General features: G+C 41.2%; 1 protein-coding gene across 4 annotated transcripts in view; it reads left to right on the forward strand.

Moving 5' to 3' along the window:
• LOC106585524 (adhesion G-protein coupled receptor D1) overlaps positions 1-18949 on the forward strand; it is a 69886-nt gene extending 50937 nt beyond the window's left edge. For 2 of the 4 annotated variants that reach the window (XM_014171827.3, XM_014171831.3), the window contains 10 exons: positions 13499-13602; positions 13778-13889; positions 14060-14213; positions 15352-15418; positions 15626-15692; positions 15830-15921; positions 16065-16191; positions 16305-16346; positions 17253-17375; positions 17452-18949. In XM_014171827.3, the coding sequence (XP_014027302.1) occupies positions 13499-13602; positions 13778-13889; positions 14060-14213; positions 15352-15418; positions 15626-15692; positions 15830-15921; positions 16065-16191; positions 16305-16346; positions 17253-17375; positions 17452-17547 (984 nt within the window). In that variant the 3' untranslated portion in view covers positions 17548-18949. The remainder of the gene's footprint in view (positions 1-13498; positions 13603-13777; positions 13890-14059; positions 14214-15351; positions 15419-15625; positions 15693-15829; positions 15922-16064; positions 16192-16304; positions 16347-17252; positions 17376-17451) is intronic. The other 2 variants (XM_014171828.3, XM_014171830.3) reach the window with 2 other exon arrangements.
• Positions 18950-19650: the final 701 nt, after the last annotated feature.

The raw sequence follows: 19650 nt of genomic DNA on the forward strand, positions 1-19650 counted from the left end.
TTGTGCATGACCTAGTTGCATTTCGAAACGCACATAATTGACCACATATGGTCAAACCCATCACTTTAAAGCTGGTGGGGAATATACAACGCCGTACCATGAAATACCACCGCGCAACCACAGAAATAGTAGATTTTTTCCAACACTGAAATAGAAGCAGTGCCAGATTGAGTACAACCAAAATGTTTTATTTGGATTGCTCCGTTGTGGTTTGACCTGTAAGAATAAAAACATAGCAACAAAGAGAGGACCATAAGGACAATTCAAGTTGCTTTAGAAATGGCAAATTTTCTTCAAATGATTAGCTAAAACTCACCAATAAGCCACCCATCCTAAACAGCTCCCTCTTGTAGGTGTATAGGCCAACATTGCTGTTCTGCAGAATGAACGACTCGTGCATTCCACCGAGCCAGTTTGCCACCACACTCAGCAGATTATTTGACCCATAACATAACCTATCACCTTCACATTAAGAGTGGAAGTATTTTTTGTTCACATAATTGGACTCGTTTTGGGATGGTGCTTTTATGGCGTTGTGGGTGCCGTCTCTTCTCCCGTTTGTATTTGGGAATTCATTGATAGCAAAAAAAATGCTCTTGACTTAAACCTATTGTGCGATGGTGTATGGAAATTGCATGATACTGTAAATTTTGCCTATGATTTCATCCAAAACATTGGCTCATCGAGGGCTGTGAGATGCCGATGGCAAGCTCCCGCTGAAAGTGACGATTGTCAAAAACACGAGGGCTGATAGCATGTAGGAATGGCATGCGTTTGCCTTTCTAAAGTAGGTGTTAATAGAAGGAACTATGAATTCTGCTCTATATCAGAGAATTCTGAAGGAGAATGTCAGGCCATCTGTCTGTGAGCTGAAGCTGATCACAGTTTAGTCATGCAGCAAGACAATGATCCAAAATAGGCAAGTCTACATGAAAATGGTTAAAAAGCAACACATAAAGTTTTGGAAGTCCAGACCTAATCCCAATTGAGATGTGGCAGGACTTGAAACCAACATTTCATGCTTGAAAAACCACAAATGTCCCTATTTAAAGCAGTTCTGTATGCAATACTTGGCTAAAATTCCTCCATAGCGATGTGAGAGACTGATCAACAACTACAGGAAGCATATGGTTGCAGTCATTGCAGCTAAAGGTGACACAACCAGTTATTGAGTGTAAGGGGGCAATTACTTTAACACTCTGTCCATTCATCGCCATTTACCCATTGTTGTCTTAGCTCTCCTGATCAACACCTCTGATTGCTTTATGCCTCTCTCTAATGTCAGTATGCCTTGCCTACTGCTGTCTTGGCCAGTTCTTATTGTTTTATTTCACTGCAGAGCCCTCAGTCCTGCTCAAAATGCCTTAAATAGCTCTTTTGTCCCACCCCACACACATGCGGAGACCTCACCTGGCTTAACTGGTGCCTCCAGAGATGAAACCTCTCATCGTCACTCAACACCTAGGTTTTTCTCCACTGTACTCACATCCTACCATACCCTTGTCTGTACATTACCATTGAATCTATTCTACCACGCCCAGAAATCTGCTCCTTTTATTCTCTGTCCCCAATGCACTAGACGACCAGTTCTTATAGTCCCTACCGTACCCTTATCCTACTCCTCCGCTGTTCCTCTGGTGATGTAGAGGTTAATCCAGGCCCTGCAGCCCCCAGCACCACTCCCATTCCCCAGGCGCTATCATTTGTTGACTTCTGTAACCGTAAAAGCCTTGGTTTCATGCATGTTAACATCCGAAGCCTCCTCCCTAAGTTTATTTTATTCACTGCTTTAGCACACTCCACCAATCCGGATGTCCTAGCCGTGTCTGAATCCTGGCTTAGGAAGGCCACCAAATATTCTGAAATGTCCATTCCCAACTACAACATTTTCCGCCAAGATAGAACTGCCAAAGGGGGTGGAGTTGCAATCGACTGCAGAGATAGCCTGCAGAGTTCTGTCATGCTATCCAGGTCTGTGCCCAAACAGTTTGAGCTTCTACTTTTAAAAATCCACCTTTCCAGAAATAAGTCTCTCACTGTTGCCACTTGTTATAGACCCCCCCTGAGCCCCCAGATGTGCCCTGGACACCTTATGTGAATTAATTGCCCCCATTTATCTTTATCTTCCTACAATCTAAGATAGATGGCCTCAATCTCACGCAAATTATCATGGAACCTACCAGGTACAACTCTAAATCTGTAAACACGGGCACCCTCATAGATATCATCCTGACCAACCTGCCCTCTAAATACACCTCTGCTGTCCTCAACCAGGCTCTCAGCAACCACTGCCTCATTACCTGCATCCGTAATGGGTCCCCGGTCAAACGACCACCCCTCATCACTGTCAAACGCTCCCTAAAACGATTCAGCGAGCGGGACTTTCTAATCGACCTGGCCCGGGTGTCCTGGAAGAATATTGACCTCATTCTGTCAGTAGTGGATGCCTGGTTATTCTTTAAAAGTGCTTTCCTCACCATCTAAAATAAGCATGCCCCATTCAAACATGTAGAACTAAGAACAGATATAGCCCTTGGTTCACTCCAGACTTGACTGCCCTTGACCAGCACAAAAACATCCTGTGCCGTACTGCATTAGCATCGAATAGCCCCCGCAATATGCAACTTTTCAGGAAGTTAGGAACCACTATACACAGGCAGTTAGGAAAGCAAAGGCTAGCTTTTTCAAACAGAAATTTGCATCCTGTAGCACAAATTCCAAAAAGTTCTGGGACACTGTAAAGTCCATTGGAGAATGGCTGCCCACTGCACTGAGGCTAGGAATGGAGAATGGCTGCCCACTGCACTGAGGCTAGGAAACACTGTCACCACCGATAAATCTATGATAATCGAGAATTTCAATAAGCATTTTTCTACGGCTGGCCACGCTTTCCACCTGGCTACCCCTACCCCGGTCAACAGCTCTGCACCACCCACAGAAACTTGCCCAATCCTCCCACATTTTTCCTTCACCCAAATCCAAATCAAATCAAATGTATTTATATAGCCCTTCTTACATCAGCTGATATCTCAAAGTGCTGTACAGAAACCCAGCCTAAAACCCCAAACAGCAAGCAATGCAGGTGTAGAAGCACGGTGGCTAGGAAAAACTCCCTAGAAAGGCCAAAACCTAGGAAGAAACCTAGAGAAGAACCAGGCTATGAGGGGTGGCCAGTCCTCTTCTGGCTGTGCCGGGTGGAGATTATAACAGCACATGGCCAAGATGTTCAAATGTTCATAAATGACCAGCATTGTCAAATAATAATAATCATAGTAGTTGTCGAGGGTGCAACAAGTCAGTAACACAAGAGTAAGTGTCAGTTGGCTTTTTCATAGCCGATCTTTGAGAGTATCTCTACCGCTCCTGCTGTCTCTAGAGAGTTGAAAACAGCAGGTCTGGGACAGGTAGTACGTCCGGTGAATAGGTCAGGGTTCCAGCAGGTCTGGGACAACAGGTCTGGGACAGGTAGCACGTCCGGTGAACAGGTCAGGGTTCCATAGATGCAGGCAGAACAGTTGGAACTGGAGCAGCAGCACGGCCAGGTGAACTGGGGACAGCAAGGAGTCATCAAGCCAGGTAGTCCTGAGGCATGGTCCTAGGGCTCAGGTCCTCCGAGAGAGAGAAAGAAAGAAAGAGAAAGAGAGAATTAGAGAGAGCATATTTCAATTCACACAGAACACCGGAAAAGACAAGATAAATACTCCAGATGTGACAGACTGACCCATGCCCCCTGACACATAAACTACTGCAGCATAAATACTGGAGGCTGAGACAGGAGGGGTCAGGAGACACTGTGGCCCCATCCGAAGAAACCCCCGGACAGGGCCAATCAGGTAGGATATAACCCCACCCACTTTGCCAAAGCACAGCCTCTACACCACTGGAGGGATATCTCCAACCACCAACATACCATCCCGGGACAAGGTCGAGTATAGACCACAAAGATCTCCGCCACGGCACAGCCCAAGGGGGGGCACCAACCCAGACAGGAAGACCACGTCAGTGACTCAACCCACTCAAGTGACGTACCCCTCCCAGGGATGGCATGGAAGAACACCAGTAAGCCAGTGACTCAGCCCCCGTAATAGGGGTAGAGGCAGAGAATCCCAGTGGAAAGAGGGGAAACCAGCCAGGCAGAGACAGCAAGGGCGGTTATTTGCTCCAGCCTTTCCGTTCACCTTCACACCCCTGGGCCAGACTACACTTAATCATAGGACCTACTGAAGAGATGTGTCTTCAGTAAAAACTTAAAGGTTGAGACTGAGTCTGCGTCTCTCACATGGGTAGGCAGACTATTCCATAAAAATGGAGCTCTATAGCAGAAAGCCCTGCCTCCAGCTGTTTGCTTAGAAATTCTAGGAACAATTAGGAGGCCCACGTCTTGTGACCGTAGCGTACGTGTAGGTATGTACGGCAGGACCAAATCGGAAAGATAGGTAGGAGCAAGCCCATGTAATGCTTTGTAGGTTAGCAATAAAACCTTGAAATCAGCCCTTGCCTTAACAGGAAGCCAGTGTAGGGAGGCTAGCACTGTAGTAATATGATCACATTTTTTGGTTCTAGTCAGGATAAAGCACTATCCGGATAAAGCACTAACTGAAGTTTATTTAGTGCTTTATCCGGGTAGCCGGAAAGTAGAGCATTGCAGGAGTCCAACCTAGAAGTAACAAAGGCATGGATTAATTTTTCTGTGTCATTTTTGGACAGAAAGTTTCTGATTTTTGCAATGTTACGTAGATGGAAAAAAGCTGTCCTTGAAACAGTCTTGATATGTTCTTCAAAAGAGAGATCAGGGTCCAGAGAAACGCCGAGGTCCTTCACAGTTTTATTTGAGACGACTGTACAACCATCCAGATTAATTGTCAGATTCAACAGAAGATCTCTTTCTTTCTTGGGACCTAGAACAAGCAACTCTGTTTTGTCCGAGTTTAAGAGTAGAAAGTTTGCAGCCATCCACTTCCTTATGTCTGAGACACAGGCTTCTAGCGAGGGCAATTTTGGCTTCACCATGTTTCATTGAAATGTACAGCTGTGTGTCATCCGCATAGCAGTGAAATTTAACATTATGTTTTCGAATGACATCCCCAAGAGGTAAAATATATAGTGAAAACAATAGTGGTCCTAAAACGGAACCTTGAGGAACACCGAAATTTACAGTTGATTTGTCAGAGGACAAACCATTCACAGAGACAAACTGATATCTTTCCGACAGATAAGACCTAAACCAGGCCAGAACTTGTCCATGTAGACCAATTTGGGTTTCCAATCTCTCCAAAAGAATGTGATGATCGATGGTATCAAAAGCAGCACTAAGATCTAGGAGCACGAGGACAGACGCAGAACCTCGGTCTGACATCATTAAAAGGTAATTTACCACCTTCACAAGTGCAGTCTCAGTGGTATGATGGGGTCTAAAACCAGACTGAAGCGTTTCGTGTACATTGTTTGTCTTCAGGAAGGCAGTGAGTTGCTGCGCAACAGCTTTTTCAATTTTTTTTGAGAGGAATGGAAAATTCGATATAGGCCGATAGTTTTTGTAATCATTTCTGGGTCAAGATTTGGCTTTTTCAAGAGAGGCTTTATTACTGCCACTTTTAGTGAGTTTGGTACACATCCGGTGGATAGAGAGCCGTTTATTATGTTCAACATAGCAGGGCCAAGCACAGAAAGCAGCTCTTTCAGTAGTTTAGTTGGAATAGGGTCCAGTATGCAGCTTGAAGGTTTACAGGCCATGATTATTTTCATCATTGTGTCAAGAGATATAGTACTAAAGCACTTTAGTGTCTCCCTTGATCCTAGGTCCTGGCAGGGTTGTGCAGACTCAGGACAACGGAGCTTTGGAGGAATACGCAGATTCAAAGAGGAGTCCGTAATTTGCTTTCTAATGATCATGATCTTTTCCTCAAAGAAGTTCATGAATTCATCACTGCTGAAGTGAGAGCCATCCTCTCTTGGGGAATGCTGCTTTTTAGTTAACTTTGCGACAGTATCAAAAAGAAATTTCAGATTGTTCTTATTTACCTCAATTAAATTGAAAAAATAGGATGATCGAGCAGCAGTGAGGGCTCTTCGATACTGCACGGTACAGTCTTTCCAAGCTAGTCGGAAGACTTCCAGTTTGGTGTGGCGCCATTTCCGTTCCAATTTTCTGGAAGCTTGCTTCAGAGCTCGTGTATTTTCTGTATACCAGGGAGCTAGTTTCTTATGACAAATGTTTTTAGTTTTTAGGGGTGCAACTGCATCTAGGGTATTGCGCAAGGTTAAATTGAGTTCCTCAGTTAGGTGGTTAACTAAATCCAGATAGCTGATGTTCTGAAAGAGCTGCAAAATCTGGACCCCTACAAATCAGCTGGGCTAGACAATCTGGACCCTCTCTTTCTTAAATTATCCTCCACAATTGTTGCAACCCCTATTACTAGCCTGTTCAACCTCTGTTTCGTATCGTCTGAGATCCCTAAAGATTGGAAAGCTGCCGCGGTCAGACACTCTAGACCCAAACTGTTACAGACCTATATCTAACCTACCCTGCCTTTCTGAAGTCATCGAAAGCCAAGTTAACAAACAGATCACCGACCATTTCGAATCCCACAGTACCATCTCCGCTATGCAATCTGGTTTCCGAGCTGGTTATGGGTGCACCTCAGCCACGCTCAAGGTCCTAAACGATATCATAACCGCCACTGATAAAAGACAGTATGGTGCAGCCATCTTCAACGACCTGGCCAAGGCTTTCGACTCTGACAGTCACCGTATTCTTATCGGCAGACTCAACAACCTTGGTTTCTCAAATGACTTCCTCGCCTGGTTCACCAACTACTTCTCAGATAGAGTTCAGTGTGTCAAATTGGAGGGCCTGTTGTCCGGACCTCTGGCAGTCTCTATGGGGGTGCCACAGGGTTCAATTCTCGGGCCGACTCTTTTCTCTGTATACATCAATGATGTCGCTCTTGCTGCTGGCGATTCTCTGATCCACCTCTACGCAGACGACACCACTCTGTATGCTTCTGGCCGTTCTTTGGACACTGTGTTAACACACCTCCAGACGAGCTTCAATGCCATACAACACTCCTTCCGTGGCAGCCAACTGCTCTTAAATGCAAGTAAAAGTAAAACTAAATGCATGCTCTTCAACCGATCGTTGCCCGCACCCGCCCGCCAGCCCATCCAGCATCACTACTCTGGACGGTTCTGACTTAGAATATGTGGACAACTGCAAATACCTAGGTGTCAGGTTAGACTGTAAAATATCCTTCCAGACTCACATTAAGCATCTCCAATCCAAAATTAAATCTAGAATTGGCTTCCTATTTCACAACAAAGCATCGTTCACTCATGCTGCCAAACATACCCTCGTAAAGCTGACCATCCTACCGATCCTTGACTTCGGCGACGTCATTTACAAAATAGCCTCCAACACTACTCAGCAAATTAGATGTAGTCTATCACAATGCCATCTGTTTTGTCACTGAAGCCACATATACTACCCACCACTGCGACCTGTATGCTCTCATTGGCTGGCCCGCTTCATATTTGTCGCCAAACTCACTGGTTCCAGGTCATCTATAAGTCTTTGCTAGGTAAAGCCCCGCCTTATCTCAGCTCACTGGTCACCATAGCAGCACCAACCCTTAGCACGCACTCCAGCAGGTATATTTCACTGGTCATCCCCAAAGCCAACTCTTCCTTTGGCCACCTTTCCTTCCAGTTCTCTGCTGCCAATGACTGGAACAAATTGCAAAAATCACTGAAGCTGGAGTCTTATATGTCCCTCACTAACTTTAAGCATCAGCTGTCAGAGCAGCTTACCCATCATTGCACCTGTACACAGCCAATCTGTAAATAGCACACCCAACTACCTCATCCCCATGTTGTTATTTATTTTTTGCTCTTTTACACCCCAGTATCTCTACTTGCACATTCATCTTCTGCACATCTATCACTCCGGTGTTTAATTGATAAATTGTAATTATTTTGCCAGTATGGCCTATTTATTGCCTTACCTCCCTAATCTTACTACATTTGCACACAATGTGTATAGACTTTTCTATTGTGATATTGACTGTACGTTTCTTTATCCCATGTGTAACTCTGTTTTGGTCGCATTGCTTTGCTTTATCTTGGCCAGGTCGCAGTTATAAATGAGAACTTGTTCTCAACTGGCCTACCTGGTTAAATAAAGGTGAAAAAAATACAAGTTGGGTGTTCTATAACTTTGTTGATTAAGTAAATTAAATAAGTATCCATTTTTTGGTTATTTGTGAACTCAGGTTCTCTTTATCTAATATTAGGTTTTGGTTGAAGATCTGATAACATTCAGTATTGAAAATATGCAAAAATATAACATCTGAAAGGGGGCAAATCCTTTTTCATGGCACTGTACATGAAAAAGACAGACAGACGGACACATATACATACACACACAGACAGACACACAGAAAGAGAAATGGGGAATCATCCTTGACATACAAGGACAGAAAATATGCGCAGCAGCATAGTTTGAGAATGGACCTCATTCAGAAACAAGGTCAGGGGCATGCTCTTTCTTTACTTTGCTGGGAGTTGTCTCATGCCACAGCAGCTTTACAATGGTGACAGAGTGTTAGCCAGTCCAGTCCGGCACAGAGGTCTAGTAATGAGGGTCACTGCTCCCTGTTAAAGCCCAACACATCATACTGTACCACACCACTCTGCTGGCACTGGCATTGGCACTGGCGCTGGCACTGGCCAGGCATGTTGGACAGGACTCAAAGCACTGAGGGGGTCACACATATTGGAGTCACTTCCTGCCATGGAGGCTAACCATGCAATTAAAGCAACACAAAATCTTCTGAGTGTCTGAAATTCTGAAGTTTAACAATGTCACTTACTTTGTCACTTACATCTCAATGTCACTTACATCTCACAGAGGGCAGTGATGGTTCATAGTGAAGCTCCACTCACTGATTCCCTATAAAAACAATACTTTAGTTTACAACAAGCAAGGGGAAGATATCAGAATAGGGGCATTGGGGAATAATAAAATATTGTACGGAATACATTTGTACTGTAGTGAAGCCGTTTCTAGAGTAATGCAAGGTCTCTTTCATGATCATGTGAAACGTCAATTGCTATGGAAATGCTGGGATGTGTTTTTCAATTAAGTTAAAGGTAATTATAATGCAATTACAATTATGAATATTAAGGCTATACGCACTACATGTTACACACATAGGCACTCAAACATGCAAATTGGCAGAGTTATTATTTATTTGGACATCACACATTATAGTCTTACTCTTATACAGACATCATACACACTCTCATTATATCATATCCAATATCATACACATCAACCTACTCAGATTTGTTACACACATAATTTGTCTCAATGTTCTAACATCTGTGGCATTAGCTCACAGGCAAGGGAGAAAAAAATATTGCCTGAACCTATTTCTTGAATTCTAAATATCAGACATTTGAAAGCTCTAGTTTTGACCTTCATAATACCTCTGATGGCAGTAACTTTACAAGCACTAATTATGGTCAATTTAGCCTGAGAATAGTATCTAGTTATGCTAAGGGGTGAAATAAGTATAGCTAGTTATAATTATAATGGTTTGGCAGATTATAAAAAAAGATCAGTCTTTACTTGGCTAAAAGAAAAGGAATAGAACATATACTGTTTACAGGAAACTCACTCTACATCCTTAGATGAAGTTGTGTGGAAAAAGGAATGGGGTGGTGAAATAATTTTCTGTCATGGACAAAGGAACTCAAAGGGTGTGATGATATTAATTAACAAAAATGTTGATTAGAATGTGCAAATAATCAGGAATGATTCGCAAGGAAGGTGGATCCTTTTGAATATGAAAGTGGACGAAAAAGAGATTTGGCTCATTAATCTATATGGTCCAAATCAGGATGATCCACACTTCGAAAACACTTATACCAGTTTATTGAACTTACAGGCAACAAATGATCTAATCAATATGGTAGGAGACTATAACACAGTGTTAGGTACCTCAATGGACCGTAAAGGTAATCACTCTACAAACTATCATCACCGTGCCCTTAAGGAAATCACAAATATTATGGACACATTAGAAATAGTGGATATTTGGAGACTAAAAAACCCAGACCTAGTGAGATATACATGGAGGAGACTTAATCAAGCTAGTCGTCTTGACTACTTTCTTGTCTCTTTCATCAAAGGTTAAAAAAGTTTTAATAGGAGACAGAATGCAATCGGATCATCATCTAATTGGCCTTCACATAACTCATAACTCATAACTCTTATCCCACAATCACAGGTGGGAAAAAGGGCTGCCTAAGTATGATCCCCAATCAGAGACAACGATAAACAGCTGCCTCTGATTGGGAACCATACTAGGCCAACAAAGAAATAGAAACATAGATATGCCCACCCAAGTCACACCCTGACCTAACAAAATAGAGAATAAAAAAGGCTCTCTAAGGTCAGGGCGTGACAACGTAACAAAAATGTAAAAATAATTTGCAGAAACTCATTACTGAAGACGGAGTCATTTATGATTCTCCGAATGATATTTTAAAAGAGGAAGCTAATTATTTTAGGCAGATGTTCTCTTTTCCATCTCATCCTCTCCCACTGAATGAATATTACAGTAAGGAATTCTTTCCAAATAATATCAAAAATGGAAAATTAACAAATGTACAGAAAGATCAGTGTGAAGGCCAAATTATAGAGGAAGAACTTTTTGAGGCTATTAAATCCTTTCAGTCTGGAAAAACCCCAGGGCTTGATGGCATTCCGGTAGAGGTATATCAAGTATTTTTTGATATACTAAAAGCTCCATTGTTAGATTGTTTTAATTACTCCTATAGAAATGGTAGTCTGTCAGGTACTCAGCAGGAAGGTCTGATTTCTCTATTATTAAACAAGACCCATATGGCAAATATAAAGACCCGGTCTATCTAAAAAACTGGAGGCCCCTTACACTTCAATGTTGTGATGCAAAAATACTAGCAAAATGCATAGCACTCAGAATTAAAAGGGTTTTACCAGGTATTGTTCATCCTGATCAGACAGGTTTTTTACATGGACGATACATCGGAGATAATATATGACAACTACTAGAAATAATAGAACATCATGAAACATATAAGAAGCCAGGAATGGTATTTATAGCGGATTTTGAAAAGGCATATGATAAAGTCAGACTGGATTTTATTGATAAATGCCTGGATTTTTTCAATTTCGGTAATTCTCTTATAAAATCAGTAAAAATAATGTATAGCAACCCCAGGTGTAAAATAGTAAATAACGGCTACTTCTCAGAGAGTTTTGAATTGTCAAGAGGAGTTAAACAAGGGTGTCCCCTGTCACCATATCTATTCGTTATGGCCATCGAAATGCTAGCTATTAAAATCAGATCCAATAACAACATTAGAGGATTAGAAATCCAAGGCTTAAAAACAAAGGTGTCCATGTATGCCGATGACTCGTTTTATGTTAAGTACACAAGCTGCAATGTCTCATTAAAGATCTAGATAACTTTTCTGTACTCTGGACTGAAACCTAATTATGACAAGTCTACAATATTACGTATTGGATCCTTAAAAAATACAACTTTTACATTAACCTGCAGCTTACCTATAAAATGGGCTGATGGTGAAGTAGACATACTCGGTATTTATATCATACAATATATAAATAAGCTCTCCACAATGAATTTCAATAGAAAACGTGTAAAAATAGACAAGATCCTGCAACCATGGAGAGGTAAATACCTGTCTATTTATGGAAAAATTGCCCTGATTAACTCCTTAGTCATATCTCAGTTTACTCACTTACTTATGGCGCTGCCTACTCCTGATGATTTGTTTTTCAAATCATATGAGCAAAACATATTTAGCTTTATCTGGGACACTAAACCAGACAAAATAAAACAAGCCTATCGATATAATAAATATGAATTGGGTGGGTTGAGATTATTAAATATAAAAGCACTAAACCTCTCTCTAAAAGCTTCACTCATTCAAAAGTTTTATTTGAACCCTAAATGGTTCTCAAGTAGATTAATAAGAAAAGCTCATCCATTGTTTAAAAATGGCCTTTTTGCCTTTGTGCAGATTGTCATGTCTCATTTTTGGTTATTTGAAAATAATACTTTTTTCAATGTATCTGTCTTTTTCAAACAAGCATTGCAGAGCTGGCTACAATTTCAATTTCATTCCCCTGAAAAGATAGAACAAATATTACAACAAATATTATGGCTGAACTGAAATGTGCTGGTTGATAAAATACCTGTATTTATGGGAAAGATGTTTGAAAGGGTATTTTGTTCTTAAATTATATTGTAAATTGTAATGGTGGAGTTATGTCCTTCATGGAGTTATCAGAATTGTACGGGAAGGTCTGCTCAATCCAAGAGTACAACCAATTAATTACAGCATTGCCCCAGAAATGGAGGAAGTGGGTGGCAGTGGGAGGAGGTAGGGAACAGGTCTGTCTGCCCAATATAAAGGATCAAAACTGGCGGAGGAATAAAAATTGCATAAATAGGAAAGTTTACCAGTTTCATTTGAGGACCGGGATGTTGACAACTGTGACATACAGATTGCAAAATAGTTGGGAAGAGATTTTTGATGTATCGATTCCATGGTACAGGGTGTATGAGTTGATATATAAAACAATGCAAGATTCAGGACTTCGTGCTTTTCAGCTAAAATTATTATATAGAATTCTTGCCACCAACAAAATGTTGAATATTTGGGGCATAAAATCATTGAAGCTCTGCAGATTTTGTTGTGAGGATACAGAATCAATAGACCATTTATTTTGGTATTGCCCTTAGGTAGCCTGTTTCTGGTCCCAGGTTCAGGAATGGCTGAAAATGCATAGCAATGATCTAAAATTCACCCTAGAAATAGTACTGTTAGGAGATCTGGAGAGACCGGGTCAGTCAATTACTAATATACTAATACTCTTAGTAAAAGTATTTATCTTCAACATGCAATCTGTAGATTCTATTCGATTAGATAGATTGAAATTGTACGTTAAACATCATAGCATAGTTGAAAGATATGTGTTGCGTAGAAACACGAAGTGGGTGGCCAGCAGAGATAGATGGGATGGGCTGAGGGAAGCTGAGGGGTGGTATGTGGAATTGGAGACAAGTGGGAGTGGAGTTGCTGTGTGTGAGAGAGAATGATGGTCAAAAGATAAAGGAGAGAAAAAAAGTAAAAATAAAACATAATAAAAGTACATTTGAATGACACTAAGTGGCAGTGTTTTTACAACTAATGTCGGTTTGCCTGAGGCTGATGCCGTGCAGGTGTTTGTACACATGCATATACACACACTCTCATTCAAATAAACACATACAAGAACACACACATACATGTAATAGTGCCAGACATGCACACAAACATATATAGTTGGCATTGCTGTTATGATTTCAGTTGTCCTTGATGTCCTTTGTTTTAAATGAATTTGTATGTTTTACTGAATTGTGATGTGATTCTCACCTTTGCACAGCTTTCCAAGACCCACCAGGTGGCCCTATCAACCATCAGTTACATTGGCTGTGCCATCTCCATCTTTTGTCTGACCATCACTCTGATGACGTTTGCAATCCTGTCGTGAGTATCCCTCCATCTTTATTGTTCACTGACTCAATCAAAGCACCTCACATGTGTTGTGTGCCACACATGCTCTTTATAAGTGGTATTCACCCCATTATGATTAAATGTTATGTCAAACGTATTTGATACATTTCTTGTAATATTACATCTTATCATTTGGGTGGCCTTGCAGGACAGTGAGCACTATCTGTAACCAACGCTACCACATCCATGCCAACCTGTCCTTTGCCATTCTGGTTGCCCAGATCCTGCTGCTCATCAGCTTCCGCTTTGACCCGGGCACGGTAAGCACCTCATAACCACAGCCAGAGTATCTCACTGGCTAGAACCAGGAAGGGATGTTGTACCTACTGTATGATGATGAAGAGGAAACAAAGCATGATGATGATGAGACCGTGCATGATGATGATGACAACTATGATCATTAGTCACACAAACCCATTTCCTCTCCCAGCTGCCCTGTAAGGCGATGGCTGTGCTGCTCCACTTCTTCTTCCTGAGTGTGTTTGCCTGGATGCTGGTGGAGGGCCTGCACCTCTACAGCATGGTCATCAAGGTTTTCGGCTCCGAGGGCAGCAAGCATTTCTACTACTATGGGATTGGCTGGGGTACGTCTTGTAACTGTATTAATTGACCTTTTTAGGCACAAATGTCTTACTGACAATGATGTGATTCCCATTCGGATCAAACTGGCTCAATCTGTGTTTCCACTTACACCTGTAGCTATATGCAACAATCTGCTTTGTAGGGTTGCAACATTCCAGTTACTTTCCCAAAATTCTCAAGTTCTCCAGAAATCCCGGTTGGAGTATTCCAGGGTTACCTGCTCATCCCCTCCTAACTCAAGGAATCTTCCAACTGGGATTTCTGGAATACCAGGGAATTTTGGGAAAGTAAATGGAATTTTGCAACCCTACTGGCACAAATAAAAGGATGACCTTTTGGGATGACCTTTTGGGTCTGGTTTTATCAGACCTCTGGTTCGGCCTTGAGACTGCCCTGGTCTCTGTGGACAGACAGACAGGATAATGTTGTGTGTGTGTGTGTGTGTGTGTGTGTGTGTGTGTGTGTGTGTGTGTGTGTGTGTGTGTGTGTGTGTGTGTGTGTGTGTGTGTGTGTGTGTGTGTGTGTGTGTGTTTGTGTGTGTGTGTGTGTTTAGCTGTCTGGGAACAGCCTCCACATGCTGGAGTGATTATTGGAAATAAGATCCCATTTTTATCATTTCCTATGTTGTTGGCCGAAGTAATGCTGCGATCTGTGGCCAGCTACAAATTAAGTAGCATAGACGTGTCCAGCAGCTGGAAATATAGCTGTTAGGACATCTGAGTTTTGTCGTTTACAGCTCCTGTTATTAGCAGTGAAAAAAGGCTTCTGATCCTTTATTCTTAATTTCCTCTTTTGGCATAACAGTTTAATTGTTCTGTGCCGGGGAAGTCTGGAAATCTCTGTGGACTCAGTAAGTCATTACAACATTAAACAAAGAAGCTTTACCAATAATATAACCATGTTGGTGGAAATGAGCAATGACAAAATACCACAGAAAACCCTCATAAAAAATATATATCCTGTGTCCTCTACTCTCGGTCTGTCTAACTTTCATCTAATACTCTTTGCCAAACTTGATTTGGACAGCATTAGACTGAAGTCAATATAAGGATGCACATACTGGACAATGTAATGTTACAGATGTCATGATGTGTGTGATATCTCTATATCTGGTGATTAACATTTCCCCTCTTCACCCAGGGTCTCCACTAGTGATCTGTGTGGTTTCTATGACATCAGCCTTGGACAGCTACGGAGAGGTTGGGAAGTAAGACACTGTCAACACACTCTAACCTGGACATTCAAAACCACTTGGCAGCACTTTGTGCCATTGAATAGGGTTAAAATATCGATACTGGTGCCATGAAACAGCCATTTCTGTATAAGTAGTTTACACCAACAGGGGAAACAGAAATGGGAAGTATAATGTGAGGGATGTCAACCAAGCTTGTTTTATCTCTCCTCTCTCCCTCAGCTGTTGGCTGTCTTTGAAGATCGGGGCTATTTGGGCCTTTGTGGCACCAGCACTGTTTGTCATTGTGGTAAGAGAACTGAAGCAATCACCACTATAGTTGACTTCCGTTGTTATTGAACAACTAATTAAGTGCTTTTTATTCATAAAAGTGATTTTTTGATATTTTGATATTAACTGATGTGTGTTGTTTTCTCTCTGACTCAGGTGAATATTGTGATTCTTATATCTGTGACGAGGATCATCTCTCGTATTAGTTCAGAGAATTACAAGGTTCATGGAGATGCCAACGCAGTCAAGTGAGTCATCATCTCTGTCCTAAAACCTTCATGGTGATAATGCTATCCTGACTCACTCAGTCAGAATGATATCAATACAGTACTTATTACATCGTTTGTAGATAGTTGACACTTAGTGTGTTTGTGCCTCTCTGTGTGTATAGGCTGACTGCAAAGGCAGTGGCTGTACTCCTTCCTATTCTGGGCATATCCTGGATCTTTGGGGTACTGGCCATCAACGATCACTCACTGATGTTCCAGTACATGTTTGCTGTGTTCAACTCATTACAGGTCAGTAGCCTACAGTAAATGTACCATTATTCAATCTAATACGGTACATCAAATTGGTCTTTATTAGCCTTTATTTATGGTAATTGACTGCAATCATGTGGATCTTTCTAAAGGGATTCTTTATTTTCCTGTTCCATTGTCTTCTCAACTCTGAGGTAAGACACACCCTTCATGTTGTTAGTGTTGATATATACTGAACAAAAATATAAACGCAACATATAAAGTGTTGGCCCCATGTTTCATGGGCTGAAATAAAATGTTCCATATGCAGAAAAAGCGTATTTCTCTAAAATGTTGTGCACAAATGTGTTTTCATCCCTGTTAATGAACATTTCTACTTTGCCAAGATAATCCATCCACCTGACAGGTGTGCCATAAAGAAGTTGATTAAACAGCATGATCATTACACAGGTGCACCTTGTGCTGGGGACAATAAAAGGCCACTAAAATGTGCAGTTTTGTCACACAAGATAATGCCACAGATGTCTCAACTTTTGAGGGAGTGTGCAATTGGCATGTTGACTGCAGGAATGTCCAGCAGAGCTCTTGCCAGAGAATAATTTAATGTTAATTTCTCTACCATAAGCCACTTCCAACGTTGTTTTAGAGAATTTGGCAGTACATCCAACAGGCCTCACAACCACGTGTATCCACGCCAGCACAGGACCTCCACATCCGGCTTCTTCACCTGCTGGATCATCTGACACCACCCAGACAGCTGATGGAACTGAGGAGTATTTCTGTCTGTAATAAAGCCCTTTTGTGAGGAAAAACTAATTCTGATTGGCTGGGCCTGGCTCCCAAGTGGATGGGTCTATGCCCTCCCAGGCCCACCCATGGCTGCGCCCCTGCCCAGTCATGTGAAATCCATAGATTAGGGCATAATGAATTTATTTCAATTAACTGAATTCCTTATGAGTTTTAACTCAGTAAAATCATTGAAATTGTTGCATGTTGCATTTAGATTTTTGTTCAGTATAGTTTCTGTTTTGTTTCTAATGTCTGGGGAGATTTATGAAATATTGCACCTGTTATTGGGCGTTCTCATGGTTTTGCTCTAGGTCAGAGCTGCCTTCAAGCACAAAACCAAGGTGTGGTCGCTTACCAGCAGCTCCATTCGCAATATCAATGTGAAACCCTTCAACTCTGATGTTGTGAGTGCCAAGGTAGAGGGGTCTAATTGGGTAAGAAGAAAGACGTGAATTCAACTTACAACTTTAAATGTGAGATCAATCATTTACTCTGCTTTTTGTCTCATAGATTAATGGAAACAGAGGAGGCGTGAGCCCCACAAAGATGAACACATGTGACAAAAGCACCTACTCAGCCAATCGGATCGACCTGTCCGCTGTGTAAAACTACAGGACTTCGCTTCCAATAATGGCGGAAGTAGGATGCCATGCCAACCTTGGGTTCACTAGTTCACTAGATTCATTGACAAACACTTGCTTAAGTATTGTGTTGTTGCCCACTGTTATATGTGATGTATGATCCACTCTCATGGACTCAAAAGGAAAAGCCTTAGATAAGGGGGTGTGTTGTGGTGTAGCTACATAGTCAGGATGTCATGCGTCTTCATGTAGAGCTCTATACACAATGACTAACCATTCTTACAGCTTCCATAGCCCACAGCCTCCCACTCCCTTACTCCTCCACTATGCAATGATTTGAGGTAAAGCTGTAACCCCAAAGGGGCATCAGCACACCCTGAAGACAAAACAGACTCAAGGGACTGTGCCTTTCAACTTCTCTAATAAAAGACAGCTGGCCAGATGCATATGCACTCTTAGAAAAAAGGGTTCTTCTGCTGTCCCCACAGGAGCACCCTGTTTGGTTCCCACGTAGAACACTGTGGAAAGGGTTCTACATGGAACCCAAAAGGGTTCTACCTGGTAACAAAAAGGGTTCTACAAAGGGTTCACCTATGGGGAAAGCTGAAGAACCCTTTTAGGTTGTAGATAGCACATTTTGTTCTAAGAGTGTAGGGATGGGAATTCTGAGGGGACTTTGTGAGATTGTAAGAGCCCTTGGCCTTGAGAATTTAAAACATACCATTAACTGTTTCAGATTGTTTGTGTCCAACAGTGTATAATGTCTTGAAATGTTTCTTCCCAAGTATTTGTCATGAATAATTATCAATTTGACCAGAGGCTATCCAATGTTTTGCATTGGTATATTTTGTGATATGTAAACATACTTTAGCTTTAACTTTGAGTTTTATTGTTACTTTCAGAATTAATTATGGTTTTGACAAAGTCACAATGGAGGCTATAACAGCCTGGTAATGGGTTTGTGCAGGATGGTTATTCTATTACAGGGTCCTGGCTGGAAGGTACATGAAGCATTATGTGTTGAACCAACCAATGAAAGAATAAATAACAATGTTCTTCTTTTCTGAAATATTTAATGTCCAGAAAGTGCAAAACATTGAATCTGGCACCAAACAAACGTGCCTTAGCACATACATACATACATGGATGAATACTTTCATGTAAAAAGTGTAATCAAATTAAGACCCCCACAGTTTAATGTATTTATTTATGGATTTTGTCATTTACAGTTTTAAAAATTTGCAAAGCATCAGAGCACACAAGTCACTCAATGCTCACAATGTTTGATACTCTGCCTCTCTTGAAGTTCTTTGTTGTTTCTTCTGACAATGATGAATTGAGATGAGTTGACAATGCTATTTCTGAATGTACCTCATGTAAGCTGCATTATTTCATGCTTTTTTATAAAATAGAGAATTATTGCGTTAGACATAGTTCTGTGAATTTGTATTCGTTTTCCATTTATCTTTTTAAATTACAATAATAAATTTTTTTTATCATGATTTGTCTTTGAGGATACATAGTAATAGCATACACATGTATTTCACAAACACGAGTCCAGCAAAGTGTATTTTTGTTGAGTTTCACTGAGATTGGAGATGTCTTGTTTAAAGTCTTGATTGTTCTGACACTGTACCAACACTTAGCCTCCTACAATAGGATTTACTTTATGAAATAATTTAAAAGCACTTCCTAGTCCTTCAGTATTTCAGAACAGACCATCCTATCATATGGACGGCATTTGTTTTGTTCTATAGTACTTCATGTCTCAAGGTTTCTGTCGTGGAATAAAAATACAAACAAAAAATGGATTGAATGTAATTCCTCTCAACAGTCCTCAGTAGCTAATGTATGTAAAAAAAAAAATGAAATAAATAAGTACTGTTACACCTGCACTATCTACTGTAAGTAGAAATTCCAGTAAGAAGTTACCCAGCTGGCATATAACATTTTGAGAACCATGTGTTTTATAGAGCTTGGTGAGCGCGTGATTTTCCCATGGGTACTTTGCATACTACCTTCCCACAACCTTCTGGGAATGGTGCAGGATAGTTGTTTGGTTTTGGAACATTAGCACATTTAAGGAACTTTACAAAAAACATTTTCTTGGTATTTCATTACTTGAACA

The sequence above is a fragment of the Salmo salar genome, chromosome 24 (assembly GCF_965601325.2).
Source record: "Salmo salar chromosome 24, fSalSal1, whole genome shotgun sequence".
Taxonomy (NCBI): Eukaryota; Metazoa; Chordata; class Actinopteri; order Salmoniformes; family Salmonidae; genus Salmo; species Salmo salar.